Here is a 17,671-nt window from a genome sequence, read left to right as displayed (position 1 = left end):
GTGGGCTTGATCCGTGATTGGGGAACTGAGATCCCATATGCCACGGGGAAACTAAGCCTGTGTGCCACAACTGGTGAGCCTGTGTGCCACAACTAGTGAGCCCGTGTGCCACAACTAAAGAGTCCATGTGCCACAAGGAAAGATCCTGTATGATGCAATGAAGACCCTTCATGCCACAAACAAGACCCAACTCAACCAAACAAATAAATAAAATAAGAGGATAGGCAAAGGTAGCTGAGAAATCAAATATGAAGCCTATAATAATCAGGAATCAAGAGGAACCAAATGGATATGGATGAAGAATTACATGTAGACATAGTAGCCTATCACCTCTATTTCTAGCACTGTATAAAGCAAGAGGGGGCATCACAGAGTGACTCAAACCTATATGAATCCTGGGATCTAAAAGCAGGGTATTGGCTAAATGCTAAAAAGATTCAGACATAGCAGCTCAGCTTCACTTTAGAAGACAAATCCTGAGACATTTTGCAAAATCATGATCGGGAAAAGAAGACAGTGCAAAGGTGTCTGAAATTCAGAGTCGGCTATACTGAGTGGGGACATCCCCAAAGTCAGATCTTTCTTGAGCACCAATGGATCAGTGTACAAAGCACTTTTTATCTACTTCCTCATAATCACTGAAATAAACCTTGTGAACTACATATTATCAAATGTCCCCATTTGACAGTTAAGGATGTTGAGACAGAAAAATTAAGTAATTTGTCCAAAGGTACCAGCTAGCAAACGGTTCAACAGTCAATGAAACCTAAGCAGGCTGGTTCTGCAAACATGAACTCTTAACTATTTTACCATCTGCATAATAAGGAGGGCATCTTGGTAAGCAGATCACACAGGATTACTGTGCTTTTTGTTCAGGCAAACTTTGTGCTGGTGTTAGAGAAACACTTTTGATATAGGTTTAGGTCACACTGAATTCGTTGTATCTACTTTGAAACCAAAGATCTGAAACTGAAATTCAAAGACAGTATGGGGACAGAGTAATAGGGAACTGGGCTGAGAATTCCACCCAGTCTCTTCTCTACCACTAACTCACAGGGTGAATGTGGTCCACTCATTTGACTTTGAGAAAACTGAGGCTTAATCATGTCTAAGGCCACATTCAATGCTGGATTGTAAATGACCCAGAAAGGCTTTTCAATGACTTGGTAACAGAATGGTTACATTTACAAATACTTGTGTTGAAAGAAAGTGAAAGTGAAGTCGCTCAGTCGAATCTGACTCTTTGAGACCCCATGTACTATAGCCCGCCAGGCTCCTCCATCCATGGGATTTTCCAGGCAAGAATACTGGAGTGGGCTGCCACTTCCTTCTCCAGGGGGTCTTCCTTACCCAGGGATTGAACCTGGGTCTCCTACACTGCAGGCAGACTCTTTACCGTCTGAGCCACCAGGGAAGTAATTAGCTAATTTAACATTCTATTTCCATATATTACTTGTGCATATAAATGTATGCATTCTCCCTTTGTGTTTCAAGATAAATAAACCAATCATGCCCGAGAAGCAAATGGTACATACTATTTTCTTATCATAGGACTCTCCACTGCTGTAGGTTGTGGCCAGTGTAGATGAACACTCTTCCAGGTACCAAGGCTTCTTTCCACTTTCAGCTGTGCTGCTGATGGAGATAGTATAGATGCTGTTGGTGTAGCCATCACAGGAGCAGTGGTCTTTGCTCCTTCCACCATTTCCTGACGCCCAGACAAAAACTGAGCCGAGGCCTCTCCGCCCCTGCGCACAAACAGAAATAGGTCACAGATTCCGCATGAAGACAAGATCAATATCAACACAGCAGAATCAAGCATTTGCAGGAGGGGTATGATACTTCCCAGGTGGCTCAGTGGATAAAGAACCTGCCTGCAATACAGGCGACGTCAGAGATATGGGTTCAATTCCTGGGTCAGGAAGATCCCCTGGGTGGGCACTCCAGTATTTTTTCCTGGAGAATCCCATGGACAGAAGAGCCTGGCTGGCTACAGTCCATAGGCTGCAAACTGTTGGACATAACTGAAATGACTGAGCACAGCACATGATGCTCTATTAATAATATGCTGGATCTGAGCTGCTTTCTGAGGTTAGAGGGCTTGCTTTTAATGAAAATAATCCAAATGCAATGTACAGCCTGATGACTATAGTTAATACTATTATATCGCACATTTGAAAGTTGCTAAGAAAGTATATCTTAAAATTTCTTATCACAAAGAAAAATACTGCAACTATGTATGGTGATGGATGTCAACCAGACTCACTGTGCTGATCACTTCACAACTGTATACAAATATTGAATCAATAATGTTGAATACTTAAAACTAATGTCAACTATATCCCAACTAAACAAAAAGAAACAAAAATAATCCCCTTTACCTGATACAGTCCTAGAAGTAACAAGAGCACCAACAATGACAATAATAAGGGCTAACATTTGCTAGATACCTACTGTGGGCCAGGCACCATTCTAAATATTTTACATGAATTGGACTGAATTCCTCCAGTGACTGTGAGAATGGTACAAAGTTTGTCCCCCTCATCGAGATAAAGAATTGAGATACAGAAATAATGTTAAGGTCACAAGCCAGTAAATGGTAGGACAAAATTTGAACCCAGACAGCCAGACCTCAGAGGTGGCATATTATTAGTCACATTTTATAGTCATATGATATTCCTATAAATCTACATCCACATGAAGTGGGTGCTATTATGTACCCTCATTTGATATATTAGCAATGCGAGGTGTACAGAAGTAATGTAACGTATTTACTCTGAGATCACACTGTCAATAAAGGGCAGAATTTGGGACAATGTCTTTCATTCTAGAGCTGTGTCTCCTCTATGTATGGCAGGGACATTAATTATGAAGGATGCTAATAGATGCTACCAGAAATATAAGAATTTCAAGATCAAATATCTTTGGGAAACTGAATTAAGCAAATTAAACAGGTTTCCTTTTTGCAGAACTTCATAGTCTTTAGGTGAGTGACCATTCATTGCAAAGCCCTAAAAGGGTGGCATGACTTGTAATTTCCAAACATATTTGCTTGTGGATATCTTCTTCAACCAGATCCAAGAAGTTTTTGGTTTTTCTTACAAAACTTGGCATAAACTCAAAGACTTTCCTAGGGTCATAACGTAAGTAAGGAGAACAAGCAAAGAACATAGATGTATTGATTATTTTTCTATATAAGATGAGATCTTCCAGAGAAAAGAGATAAATAAGCCAAACTGAAGATCTCTCAGAACAGTTATAGCTCAATCCTTCAGAAATTTTACCATATCAAATCTACAAGGCATGCTGGAGGAACCTAGGCCAAACCTATCATTTTGTAGTTAGGAATACAACAGTGTGTTCTAAGTTGTGCCTGACTCTTTGTGACTCCATGAACTGTAGCCTGCCTGCTTCCTCTGTCCATGGGGTTTCCTAGGCAAGAATATTGGAGTGGGTGGCCATTTCCTCCTCCAGGGCATCTTCCCAAGCCAGGGATCAAACCTGTATCTCTTATGTTTCCTGCACTGGCAGGCAGATTCTTTACCACTAGTGCCACGTGGGAAGCTAGTTTGTAATTAGGAAGTGAGAACCAAAGTCACAAAGCTAGTGATGGTTAAATTTCTTTCCAGGCCCCAAGTCTTCTGGTCTCAGAGTATTTAGTGTGTTATCCTGGAATTTCTAGAAATAGAGCCAAAGAAAGAGAGACAACAAAGAATCTGGAGTATCTTTGATAAACTCTCCCTGACCTTGAATTTTCAAGGAATAGAATATTTATGACAGGATTTGACTTGACCTGAGCATAGATTTCTTTCTGTCCTTCAATGTGGAAAAATGCAATATGACTACAGAGGAATGGGAACAATTCATGAAGAGAGGGGGGAGAGACTTCTGGATGTTACTGCCACTAGACAGCTGGGCCCGGTTTACCATCCTTCAATTTCCCATCCAAATATTCATGAAACATAGAGAAAGATGCAAAAATCACCCAGATATCATAAATGAAGGATTTTGTTCAATGCTTCTAATTCTCTAGAGGGAATTACTCCTCACTGTGATATGGATGGCAATATTGAGAAACTCTGGTGACTGACCCGTATCTGTATCTCAGATACATTACATTGCAGCCAGAGAAGAAGAAGAAAGTCCCATTTCATCACCAACATCTGTCCTTTCCATCACACACTGAGGAGCTCTGTCATCAGGAAAAAGCATGGTCATGTGGGAGATTTACCTGACCAGTCAACAGAATGCTTGAGATGATGCCAAAACTTACCTGGTTTAAAGAGCCTCATAACAGATGATGGCTTAACACCCACAAAATGATGGAAAAGCACATATGGCACAATCACATTTATATATCTATATAAAATTATGACTGCGTGCTTATGTATAAACGTCAACGAAAACATCTTGAAAAACATATTCGATTTACTCCAATTTAAAAGAACTAATAAAATAAAAAGCATTGTTATTATGTGACTCAAAAAATAAAAAAAAACTATTTTGTAAGACAATATTTGGAAGATACTTTTGTGTTGTAATATCATTACAAATGTAGGATACAAAATGATTTTGTACAATCTCAGTTTAGAAGTGTATGTGCTTGTGTATGCCATGAAGTTAATGTGCAATACAGTGATATGTTTAAAGCTACCATCAGGTGACAATGTAATAGAATTTCTCCTGCTCAATAAGATTGGAAAGGAATTTTATTTTATTAATACCATCCTACTGTGACCACGTAGGATTTTTATAAACAGAAATAAACACATTTATTTCTCCATTAAGACTGACAATCCAGGGCTAATTCTTAAGAGATAATTTCTGTTTTATGATCAACAGGAATTTTATACATAGAAGGTTCATTGTGCCCTAAAAACCACAGAGGCTAACACTTACAGAGGCTTTCTATACGTCAAGCACTGTACAAACATTTTTCTGTTTGTACACAATCAGTTCAGTTCAGTCACTCAGTCGTATTCGACACTTTGCGACTCCATGGACTGCAGCACTCCAGGGCTCCCTGTTCATCACCAACTCCCAGAGTTTAGTCAAACTCATGTCCATCGAGTTGGTGATGCCATCCAACCATCTCATTCTCTGTTGTCCCCTTCTCCTCCTGCTTTCAATCTTTCCCAGCATCAGGGTCTTTTCAAATGATCAGTTCTTGGCATCAGGTGGCCAAAGTTTCAGCTTCAGCATCAGTCCTTCCAATGAACACCCAGGACTGATCTCCTTTAGGATGGACTAGTTGGATCTCTTTGCTGTCCAAGGGACTCTCAAGAGTCTTCTCCAACACCACAGTTCAAAAGCATCAGTTCTTTGACACCAGCTTTCTTTATAGTCCAACTGTCACACCCATACATGACTACTGGAAAAACCATAGCTTTGACTAGACAGACCTTTGTTGACAGAGTAATGTCTCTGCTTTTTATTATTATTGTACACAATAATTCTGCACAATTCAAGTCTGTATCATTTTTTTTTTTTAACGGATGAGCAAATTGGGACTCAGAAATGCTCACTAATGCCAGACCCAAAGCTTAAATCAAGCTGAGCATGGTAAAGACAAACTCCAGGGGAGGAGGGTATGGAGTCTGTAGTCACCTCACAACCACATCCCTGGGCCTGAAGGGAGCGAGATAGAGAGGGAGTCACAAAAACTGGAGACTGTGGGGTTAAACGGAGCTGAAAACTGGTCAAGGGATGTGCCAGCCCATGTTGGTCCTGCAGGGAAGGAGCCCAGGGGACTATGCACTGAGCAAGACCCCGTCTTTTCCTCCCTCTCCCCCATTTTCCACTAATGTACCCATTGGCTGGACGCCACCAGAAGCCAGAGGACCTGGAGCCCATAGAGATCAGTATCCCAGAGCAGGAAGCTTGTGGAAAGAAGGGGAGAGGAGAGCTGGAGGGTCTATTGGAAGACGTAGCTTCCTCTTTAAGCTGTGCTAGGGTCTGGACTGTGTCCTCTCAAATTCATATGTTGATGTTCTAACCCCTGAGGAGACTGTATTTGAAACAAGAGCCTTTAAAGAGGTAATTAAAGTTAAATGAGGTCAGAAGAGTCGGCAGGATGACAGGATGGTGTCCTTTTAAGAAGATGAGACAACCAAAGTGTGTGAACAGAGAAAAGACCTCCTAACAACACAGCAAGAAGGCAGCTGTTTGCAAGCTGAGGAGAGAGGCATTCCCAGAACCGAACTCTGCCAGCACCCTGATCATGGACTTCCAGATTTCTAGCCTCCAGACTGTGAGAACATCCATTTGTGCTGTTTCAGGCCCCCAGGCTGTGGCATTCTCTGCTGGCAGTCTGGCAGTGAATGACACAGGTGAGAGGAGGAGATAAAGGGTGCGTAGACCCCCCTCCCCACCCCCAGGCTACAGCACGTTCAGACGCTGCCCTCACTTTGTCTACCAGGCAACCAGACCTCTCTGCCTGTGTGTATGGCTGATGATTAAAGTCCCAGAAATAAACAGACTGAATTTGTGGGCTGAAAATGCCATAAAGACAGCTGCTAAAGATCTAGGGGGCTAATCTGAAACAATTAGTAATTCAAAGGTTTATTTACTACAGATGCACAAGGAATTTTCATTAGTGTGCAATATTTGGAAAACCAAAACATATGGGGTAAAAAAGAAATCTGGACATTTCTCCGAAATTCAGAGTAATTTAAGAATTAAATCTTAATGTGGATATAAGGAGAAAGGAAGGTGGGCAGAAGATTTTAAAGAGAAAAATATACTGAGACATATTTTCCCAAAGTATAGAAAATAACATTATTTTATACTGTGGTAAAGTATTATGATTACAACTGGTAACTCTGAATGAGAGAGAAAAAAAGAAAAGCCCTCCAATATGAGTGCCAAGTCAAAAGATAGTAAATTTACAGTAAAATATACTGTGAAATCCATGCAGGACCCATTTGATCAAATGCTAAATATTCTCTTTCATTGTGTATCTAATTGCGTATGTGTTTCTGGATCAAATCTGGGTCTCTTTACCATATAGTATTTACTATTAAAAAAACATCCATGTCAAAGTGGACCTGTGTTGTTCAAGGGTCAGCTGCATTCTTCAGGAGCATGACTAAATGACCAGAGCCTTCCGGCAATACAGAAGACGTGCCAGGACACTGTGCTGGATGCTTTCACATCTATCAGTTAATTTCAAGCCAATTAGATATGCATTTTTACAGATAAAAACGTGAGTAACATTAAGTAATGGGCACACTATAATGTAAGGAGAGTGGGACGGAGACAGGAAAGGGAGACTAACAAGTCTGATCAGAACCTCCATATCTGTATGTGTTGACAAGAAGAGACATAGACACAATAAAACAACTGGAGGAGGAGGAACTCTCATTGAAGGGCCATGTCTTTCAAGTACAGCCTGATACCCAATTTTACCAAAGCCCCTCAGTGCTCTGCTGCCTGCCCTTTTCTGATCTTTGCACATCAGTGAGAGCAGACTGCAGAAGACTTCCCTTTACAGAAGCTCTTCCATCCATGATTCACCAGGAAGGGGTTTCAGGTTGGAAGAGGCTGGAGAAAGACAAGGACGCCTATGACTATTCAGTACCTAAGATATGAAGAGAGAACTTCATCTTTTTGAAAGCTCAAAAGTACTCTGACAAACATTTCCAAAATAAATCCTGTTCCTTAACAGAGCTAGGTTCACTGAAAAATTAGGTTTGGTTTAGAATCATGATGTAAAGGCAACACAGTAGCAACAACAAAGAAGATGCTTGTTTCAGAATTTAAAATACATACATACTGCATTTTAAAGTCATACTTAATAAATCTTTGAGTCACGATCATCACTAGGACAAATGAGTCACATCAAAATGAAGTTTTCTTAAATGTTATCTGAAAAGAAATCTAACCCACAATTCAAAACAAATCAGGAGAACACAACTTCTGGTGCCTCAGAGACTACATTGATGTAACTTGGTGGGAGGAAGCCTTCTCTGGGAAGACACCAGGAGAACATAGTCATGGGACAGATGCGCGAGTAGATGTCTTTGGGAAAGACTAAAGCCCAAGACTTGTTTCTTCAATCAGTGAATCTGGGCAAGGTGAGGATGGGTAAATTAATTATATGAGATGGAATAAGACCCAGGGAATAAGGTGGGTCAAGCCCCACAAATGCCCAAGGGAAGTAAATGAGGCAGATATATATGAGATGTTTTTAAATGAGTAAAAGAAGGAGACGTGGCCTCTGACGGTGAGGAATCTAGGGATTAAGTGCTGCTTTTGTTGGGAACAATCCTATGCTGAGGTACTACCTGTGCCAGCCACAGCATCCTCCCCTGGGAAATAAGCACACTGGACTGATTTTATGAACTACTTCATAATGGTATAGCGCCCAATGTACAAAGTATACAGGTTTCTCTTGATTCTGCTCTGTGTTCAGAATGTTTAGTTATCGTGTTCTCAGGATTATTAAGGCAAACAGAGGAATGACTCTAAGCATTTTAAAATAAAACTGTCAGACTTCCCTGGTGATCCAATGACTAAGACAGTATTGTTCCACTCCAGGGGTGCAGGTTTGATCCCTGGTCAAGGAACTAAAATCCCACATGCCATGAGTTGCAGACAAAAAAACAAAATAACACTGTCATTAATTGTGATTTATCTCAGCAAGACTCAGGCTGTTACCCACTGGTTTCCAAGCAAAAACTCTAGGATTAAAAAAGCTTAAAAATGGACAGCAACAGCTTCTCAAAGACAATTTCACCAGGCAGCCAACAAACAACAGAGTGTTCTCCACCAGCACCTGCAGGGGTTCAGCCCTCCATGGCTCCAAAGCCTTCTCCTGCTGCTGTTCTCAATCTTTCCATCCCCACTTTCATGTGTCCACTTTCAGAACAGCTCCTGTAGCAGGAAATTGGATTTGGTGGAAGGACCATCTAAATATTCACAGACTGACTTACAAAAAACACTCTGTGGGAGTGTCTTTACCAATCTCATTTTATGCTACTTAGCCTATCAAAGAATGGTTGATGAGAGAAAAAGTCTGAAAATACAAATGCAGTTAAAGAAGGCTTTTGTGAATGATAACCTATTTCTCTGCAATTCTGTCTTTTCTCCCTTTTCTCAATCGATAGTACTTCATTGTCTTCTCTTCCTCTCCATCTCAACCTCACCCATCTTTTCTGCCCCACATCAGTTTTCCATATTCTGATTTGCTGTATACATAATAGGTCACTAAGCCATATATATTAAGCACTTTTAAATGTCCTATTGGCTCTTTAATAACACACTGAAAATATCAGATACAGTTCTTGTTGCTGTTGTTTAGTCACTTAGTCGCTAAGGCATGCCCGACTCTTTTGTGACCCTTGGGCTGTTCATAGGATTTTCCAGGCAAGAATACTGGAATGGGTTGCCATTTCCTGTTGCAGGGGATCTTCCCCACCCAGGAATTGAACCTGAGCTCAGTGGTAAAGAACCCGCCTGCAGTGCAGGAGACCAAGCGGGAACCATGGGTTCAATTCCTGGGTGGGGAAGATCCCCTAGGGAAGGAAATGGCAACCCACTCCAGTATTCTTGCCTGGAAAATCCCATGGACAGCCCAGCAGTCTCAAAAGAGTCGGCATGACTTAGCGACTAAACAACAGATGTAATTATTAGTGATCATATACATTTTACCATGCACAAAAGAAAATCCATTTTATATGATTCCTGAGCATACCACACGCAGCTGACTTTCCTTTCAAAGAAACAGAAAGCCTGATGATGATGACTGTAGTATCAGATGCTGGTGACGAGAACTGCAAGCATTTCTGGTAAAATGCCACCACTTTAAATTCTACTTAAGTATCTACATTTAGGGTCTTTCCACCATATTCTTTGTGTTCGAGTACATGAAGGAGCAGCATGATGCATTGAGTTCAGGGAACCTCAAGGGGACTTTAGCTCAGTTTTCTAAAAGGACGCTTATAGTTATATAGTCAAAGACTAGCGTAAAGAATAATCAATCAATGCTGCAAATACAGAATTCTTCCAGTCTCAGGTTCCTGATAAAAAGCTACTATTATATTTACCAAGTGCATATAAAAGAAAAAACCAAAACAAAACAAACTGAATTGCTTATTCACCATATCTGCCAGAATATAAATTCTGTAAAGCATCAGCTCACCAAAGACGTATAGAATCAATCCTGTTACCAGAGCTGCCCTTTCTTCGAAGTGCTGACCAAGGACTTGAACACACAATACAGCTTCTGCACTTTATCACCAAGTGCACAATGGGGTGACCCTTGGGTCCCGAGAATAGTATGACATCAGAGTAGATTTATTTAACCTTGTTTATTTTTAACTGGAAGAAGAAAATCAGTCTTTCAGGGAGAAAGGATAGTAGAAGATCTAGGAGTAAATAAAAACCAGGTGTGTTCACTAATGGAAATAAGTATGCTTTCAAGCAAGGAATTCTATTCCTGTTAACCTGTGGATTTTCTGTACATTTAAAAACTCCAGATAATTAAAACGTGGAGCCCAAGAATGTGCTACGAATATTACTTAAAACTGGACACAGAAGGTTCATACAGCAAATTTTTACATTTCTACATAAGGAAATTAAGGGAATAAAGTGAGCAGAGCCAATCAGTAGCAGGGCGAGGACCAGGTAATCCAGTCCCACCTCAACCAATGCTGTCCTGCACTGACTCTTACTGACACTGTTAAGCTAAAAATGCTTAACAACATGGTTTAGAGAAACACTGCTTAACAATGGTGCATTCGAGGAGAGGGAAAAAAAACAAAAACAAAAAAAACAGAAACAAACCCCCAAATCCTTCTTTTCCTTCTTTATCTCATTTACCAAGTCAATAATCTCCAAGTAATTGTCTGCCTTTCATGTTTTAACTATGGTCAATTCAGACTGATCAATACCCCCCCTTTTTTTTCTCAGCTCCTGTCTTCCTCATTTGACTCACGGAAGCCTAAGTAATACTCAGGTTTATTACCAATATCAACTTCTGGTCACTTCCACAATCCGGCAAGCTCTAAGCCCTGTTCCAGTGGTTCTCTCAGGGACTGGGGAAGGCTAACACTGATCGTAGGGGAGGAGGAGACAATTTGGGTTTGTCAGTTTCTCATTCCAAGCAACTGAAAAAGTACATGCGAATCTCTGCCCTCAGAAATAATCACAAGAATGATTACATTCACCATCCCAGCACTCCCCTTTTGAGGGAAAAAGAGAAACACCTCCCAAAGGTTTCAGGTTTCTCCATCCTGGGTCATCACAGAGCAAATGCAGTGTCATGCTCAGACTTTGCGGAGAGCCAGACTTAAATGGAAAAGGATATTTTCAATATTAACATTAATTCTCTATTTTGAAACTGCCCAGAAAGATACCATCACCTTTCAATTATACTGAAGGAGTAGAACTTGAAAATGTCCTTTCACAGAGAATGAGAACATTTATTATCAACAGGAATTGTGGTGCTGGAAAAGCCTCTTAAGAGTCCCTTGGAATACAAGATCAAACCAGTCAATCTTAAAAGGAAATCAACGTTGAATATTCATTGGAAGGACTGATGCTGAAGCTGAAGCTCTAATACTTAGGCCACCTGATGTGAAGAGCAGACTTATTGGTAAAGACCCTGATGCTGGGGAAGATGGAGGGCAGAAGGAGAAGGGGACGACAGAGGATGAGATGGTTGGATGGCATCATCGACTCAATGAACTCAAGTTTGAGCAAACTTCAGGAGATAGTGGAAGACGAGGGAGCCTGGCGTGCTGCAGTCCATGGAGTTGCAAAGATTCGGACATGACTTCGCGACTCAGCAACAACAATGAAAGGAATTTATTGTAAATGTTTGAAAAGGCATTTGGAAAGAAGGATAGAGGATGATCCGGTAATAATGAAAAACTGATCGCCTTCTCTCAGGTAGCTCTGGAGAAGTGAATATCTCCTGCCGGCTAGTTCCAACTCCCAGTTCAGCTTTGAAGGGGTGAGCAAAGCTGCCCTTCTCTGAAGCCCACCATGAGCGATGACTTTGACCTTCTGTGGGGCAGCTCATAACATTTCTGAAAGGGTGTACATCGGTCTTTTACATTTTCTTCCCATAATAAAATACTGATTCAAATGAAAGCAAATCACACTTCTGAAAAAAATTACGACTGATATTACACCTATATTATTCACAAGATTGTGAAAGATACTCTAGGGTCCTTAAAGATGCACCAAATGTTGGCCTTCCTCTTGAGAGAAGACCAGCAATTGGTTTGACAGGTGTGTATGTGGGACCTCAGTCACTTTTCATGATGGCGCCATAAAGTGAGTGTCATCATAGCTCTGCCTCAGGGAAATGTAAACTCTGATAACTTAGTAACTTTTCAGAACTCTAGAGAGAAACCAAACTGAGGTTTCAACTCTGGTCTTTGTGACGTTAAAGCCAATACTTTCTACATCATCCTGGGCTGCATCCCGGGATGAAGGGAAGAGACAATATACTGAAGTGTAGGATATGGCAAATCAGTTGCCTAAATGATAAATTCGCCAGGAGTTCAGAGGAGAGAGAGATCCCTGTTGCAGTGTTCACTTTCACACCCAGAATTAAAGCTACTGTTCACCGAGAGCTGGGTATGCAGAGACAGGCCCAGGAGACGCGTTTCATAAAAGCAGACATCACACAGAGCATGGGGACCGAGAGAACCGGATTTGTGGCTTGAGTCTGACTCACAGTCGTGCTTCTTAATGGCCAGGTTACCTATTTTGCCAAGACTTAGTTTCCAAATCTATAAACTGGGGGAGGTTCCATGAGGATTATCTCTATGCCTAACTCAAGAGGCCATCAGAGGTAATAATCATAATAATGTTTACAATCCTGAATATTAAATTTGGTTGTTTTCATCTTAAAGATGAGGAACACAGGCCCAGGGAAAGTGAAAAAAAAGTCTTCAGTGGAAGTCATATATACTTCTAAATCATTTGATATTATCAACTCAGTTCAATTTATCCTTGTTTGTTGCATGGTGGCCTGTCTTTTCTGATTGCTGACATGTTTTGTTGAAGGAAACTGATGTATCTGTCCTCCCCATCAGCTTTCTCAAATCTATGTTTAGAATCACAGAAGCTCAGAATTGGTATGAACCTGAACTTGACCCAAGCTAATCCTTGTATGATGTTGTATCTTCCCTATGACACAGACATCCAGACTATACTAGAATGACTTCTGTGATAAGGACTTCATTCATTCCCCAGGCGGCCCACTAGTCACTAAAAATAGAACAAAACAAACTAAAAGAAAAGAGGACTGTTCTTGATATCTGGTTAATCCACGAGAAGAATGAAGGGAATTAGAATGGAATTTGCAAAAGTTAATAAAAACTACTCACAGTGTTAATAACAAATCTCTAAACTAAAAACAAGGTGACAAAAGATTCTAGACATGTGCATTATACAAGGCAGGATAAACATGTGCTCCTTTCAATATAAATGCAGCACAATTCACAATGATACAGCAATCCAAATCTGATACTCAGATACCAGATAATTTTCAACTACAGAATGCGAAACCACCTATGTATTTATGAAAACATATTTCTTTGTTTCTAAAATGGATAATGATCTTCTGGGTTCATTTGGCAAGTAACTTCTTAGCTCTGTTAATGTTCTAAAAACACAGAATTCCATCAGGACATAGTTCAATTCTAGGGGAGGATTTTTTAAAACAAACTCCAGTTAAAGTCAATTTTCCTGAAGTGGAACCGATATAAAAAAAGCTCCCCTGTCTATCTTTGCCTACCCATATTTTATTTCAAAGTTTTTCATCATTTGCCAACTAATTTCACAGCAATCTGTCATTTATTAAAATGCAAACTGGTAGCAAGTTTGCTACAGCTGGGTGTGTATTGGATAAAAACATATCCTTTCCAAGAGGAATTGATTAATTTTATCATGATTATTGGGCTTCCCTGGTGGCTCAGCTGCTAAAGAATCCACTTGCAATGCAGGAGACCTGGGTTCAATCCCTGCATTTGGAAGATCCCCTGTAGAAGGGAACGGCTACCCACTCCAGTATTCTGGCCTGGAGAATTCCATGGACTGTATACTCCATGGGGTCACAAAGAGTCAGACACAACTGAGCGATTATTACTGCTTTATTGTATAAGCTCATTATATCTCTTCTCTCCTGTTCTGGTGAACATATTCCTTTAAGGGTGAAGAAATGTGTGTGTGTGCACATGTGCACGTGTGTGTAAATGAGACTATGTGTGATAATAAAGCAAGCTTGTGCTTTCAGCAAGTATTCCAAATATTCAATCAGTTGTAAAATCTGGTGAATTGAAGACAAAATTGATGATAGAAAGGAGATATACTAATCAGAGACGTCACAAGAGACTCAACAACCTGACATACGCCAATAGATGTTCATCAAATGTCCTGGTTTCCCTCTGGACTCCTGAGAGCAGAGTGAGGACGGGATGAAGGCCACCGGTCCAACAGGGAGGCTACAGACCACTGATGCTGATTTCACCTACTTGTGTTCCTCATCCTCGACACTGGTTCTGTATGAAATCATTACAATGTTTTAATTGATAATCCCAAAGCCTAAAAAGCTCAAATAAAAAGAACCTGGTATTGAAAGTATACTTGTGTAGATAAAATGGCAAAGCAAACACTGTAAGTCATACTTCTACAATATCTACAGTGAAGTACATGGTTTGTCCAGATGAAAGATTAAGCTAAATATCAAATCAGTGCTTGATATATAGTGAACAATGAAGAAACAGTTCTTCAGTAAAATAATCAGGGAAGTATTGGTAACCCCAGTATAGGGTTTTATGATTATGGGAAAAGAAAAAGATTTAATTCCAGGCTTTCTTGCTTGTTTTCTAGAGGATATTATTACAAACATTTGTCAGGAAATTGCAAAACTCTCAATGCATTAGATGCCTGCTGATGAATATCAAATGTATTGTTATAGTTTAATAACCCAAATAGAGCAAAAAAGATGACTGCAAGGCAGTAAGTTTTATTAGGTGTTTTTATCCTGTCCTTATTGTTTAATAGATCTGAGAGTCTGTCGGCACTCAATTTAGAACTTTTATTCATCATTATATGCTGAGCTCCCCAAAGACAAGTCCTGACTGTTATTCACCTTTCACTAGCACCTAGCAAAGTGCTTGGAGCCAAAACACCAGTGAGTGTTTCCTGAATACAGTAAGAAATAAATGAATAGTCAATTGAAGACAACTTTAGGCAATTAGCTCCTTATTCTGACACAAATCTTGGGTCACCTATCCCTGAAACACTGTCAATCAACTCATTCATTTTATAAAATCATTTCTTATTTAGAACTGTCTGGGCAGATGAAGCCAAGAGTTTTCCCTGAGAGAAGTCTTTGCCAGTCATACCAAGGAGCCAAAAGGATCCCATGGTAAGTGAAATAGTATCCATTTGAATGAGAGCAAATTTTTAAAAAAATTTCTTTTCTCAAGATTTTGATTCTGGGACTCCTGCAAAAATTGAAAGAACCCTATGTGCCCTCCTAAGAAGCTTAGAGGGAGAAGGCAATGGCACCCCACTCCAGTACTCTTGCCCGGAAAATCCCATGGATGGAGGAGCCTGGTAGGCTGCAGTCCATGGGGTCGCTAAGAGTCAGACACGACTGAGCGACTTCCCTTTCACTTTCCACTTTCATGCACTGGAGAAGGAAATGGCAACCCACTCCAGTGTTCTTGCCTGGAGAATCCCAGGGACGGCGGAGCCTGGTGGGCTGCAGTCCGTGGGGTCGCACAGAGTCGGACACGACTGAAGTGACTTAGCAGCAGCAGCAGCAGCAAGAAGCTTAGAATGCTCCTTGTTGGTCACAGGGAGAAGTGATGAGTTTTATAAACAAAGGACAAATGTAAAGATGTACATGTAAAAGTACTTCAGCTTCGGTGTTCATGCTGAATTGAAAGTTGACGCTCAAGCTGGGAGGATGGAAGTTTTAAAATCATGCTATTGCCAAAGCCTGTAGGAGAAATGTTGGTTCTAAGGACAAGAGGCCCGATTCCACGGACTTTTCAGAAGTAGGACAGGAAAGAAAGACTTATTACATGACTAGAATGAAGGAAAGAGGAAATGACAAGTTTCAGGAAGGGAGATTGGGTGAATGGCAGTAACATAAAGTAAACACATACATAAATGTTGGTAAAAGCAACTCAATCACTAAAATTATTTCCATTCTAACATTCTGACTCTAAATATCTAATAAGATTAGTTGAATTTTCACAAAGCAGTTCTAAAGAATTTAAAATGAAATTTAATAGCAAGTCAAAAGAGGTCATGAAAAGAAAAGCTTCCTTGTGGTTAGAGTTTAGAACGCTGATTAAATAAACAAACATAACCTTTCTATTGGAAGACTTCTCAAAGCTTTTAATATGCTTTTAAATTTATAAAGGAAGCATATAGTAAGTGGTATTACTTAAGTGTATTTGATAGCAAAATCCCTCTATTGGTCCCCCTTTTTAGCATTTTATTAGTGTTTTTTGGAAAAGCTTTAGAAAATATCCTCCCATTTTCTTCCATTTATTTTGGTCATTTCTTAATAACAATCTCAGGATTATATATTTACCTTCCCTAAGGATCATTCAGCAATATGAAACTGATTAAACCCAGAAATTTGGAACAATAAAAACTTTTTATAATATTTCACATGATTAACTGGTATTTTACTTTTATTACTCTTGCCATTTTACTAATGATAACGATTAAGATTCATAACATAATTTAGAGACTCTTATGTTCCAGAACTCTGCTGAGTAGTTTACAGGCATTAATCCTATAATCCTCGTAATAGTTCTACAAAGTAATTACTAGCATTTAGCTCCATTGTATAGAGGAACAAACTGATACTCAGAGTGGCTAATTGACTTGAAAAGGGCAAGGTATCAGAACTCACTAGAGAGTCTGAATGCAGAGTCTGGGTCCAGTAATCACTAGACTATAGCATGTATAATAACTCACTTCCAAAATATTAGCCAAAAACAATTCAAGTGTTATCCTTAAGCAAATTAACTCAATATATGCAGCAAGTGGGCATGGAAGTCATTCATACATTCATTCACTAAACACCTACTGAGTGCAAGACACTGTTTTGGGTACTTGAGATATACTACAGAACAAAACAGTCAAACTCTGGATCTTTATGGAAGAGACAATCAACACAGTAAGTAAATCTATTACACGGAAGAATAAAAATTGCCATGAAGGGGTTCTGATGGGTTGGAGTGCATGTGTGTTATACTGTGGATAGAAAGAACCAGGCAGGCCTCCTTGTCAGGACATTAGATAAGAACTCAGGGAAGAGTACTGGGTTTAACTGTGACCTTGACAAGGAGAGTGAAAAAGCTGCCTCAACATTAAAAAAACAAAGATCATGGCGTATTGTCCCATCACTCCATGGCAAATAGATGGAGAAACAATGGAAACAGTGACAGACTTTAATTTCTTGGGCTCCAAAATCACTGCAGATGGTGACTGCAGCCATGAAATTAAAAGACGCTTGAAATTAAAATCCTCTATGACCCACCTCCCAGAATATTGGAAATAAAAGCAAAAATAAACAAATGGGACCTAATTAAACTTAAAAGCTTCTGCACAACAAAGGAAACTATTAGCAAGGTGAAAAGGCAGCCTTCAGAATGGGAGAAAATAATAGCAAATGAAGCAACGG

General features: G+C 40.0%; 1 protein-coding gene across 4 annotated transcripts in view; it reads right to left on the bottom strand.

Moving 5' to 3' along the window:
• Positions 1–17,671, bottom strand: part of PCSK5 (proprotein convertase subtilisin/kexin type 5) — a 519,623-nt gene that overhangs the window by 297,921 nt on the left and 204,031 nt on the right. For all 4 annotated transcript variants that reach the window (XM_024996182.2, XM_024996184.2, XM_024996185.2 and 1 more), the window contains exon 8: positions 1,536–1,748. In XM_024996182.2, coding sequence (XP_024851950.1) covers positions 1,536–1,748 — 213 coding nt within the window. The remainder of the gene's footprint in view (positions 1–1,535; positions 1,749–17,671) is intronic.

Source organism: Bos taurus, chromosome 8, assembly GCF_002263795.3.
Source record: "Bos taurus isolate L1 Dominette 01449 registration number 42190680 breed Hereford chromosome 8, ARS-UCD2.0, whole genome shotgun sequence".
Taxonomy (NCBI): Eukaryota; Metazoa; Chordata; class Mammalia; order Artiodactyla; family Bovidae; genus Bos; species Bos taurus.
The sequence above is the reverse complement of the archived record's forward strand: the minus strand, read 5'-3'. Positions and strand labels throughout refer to the sequence as shown.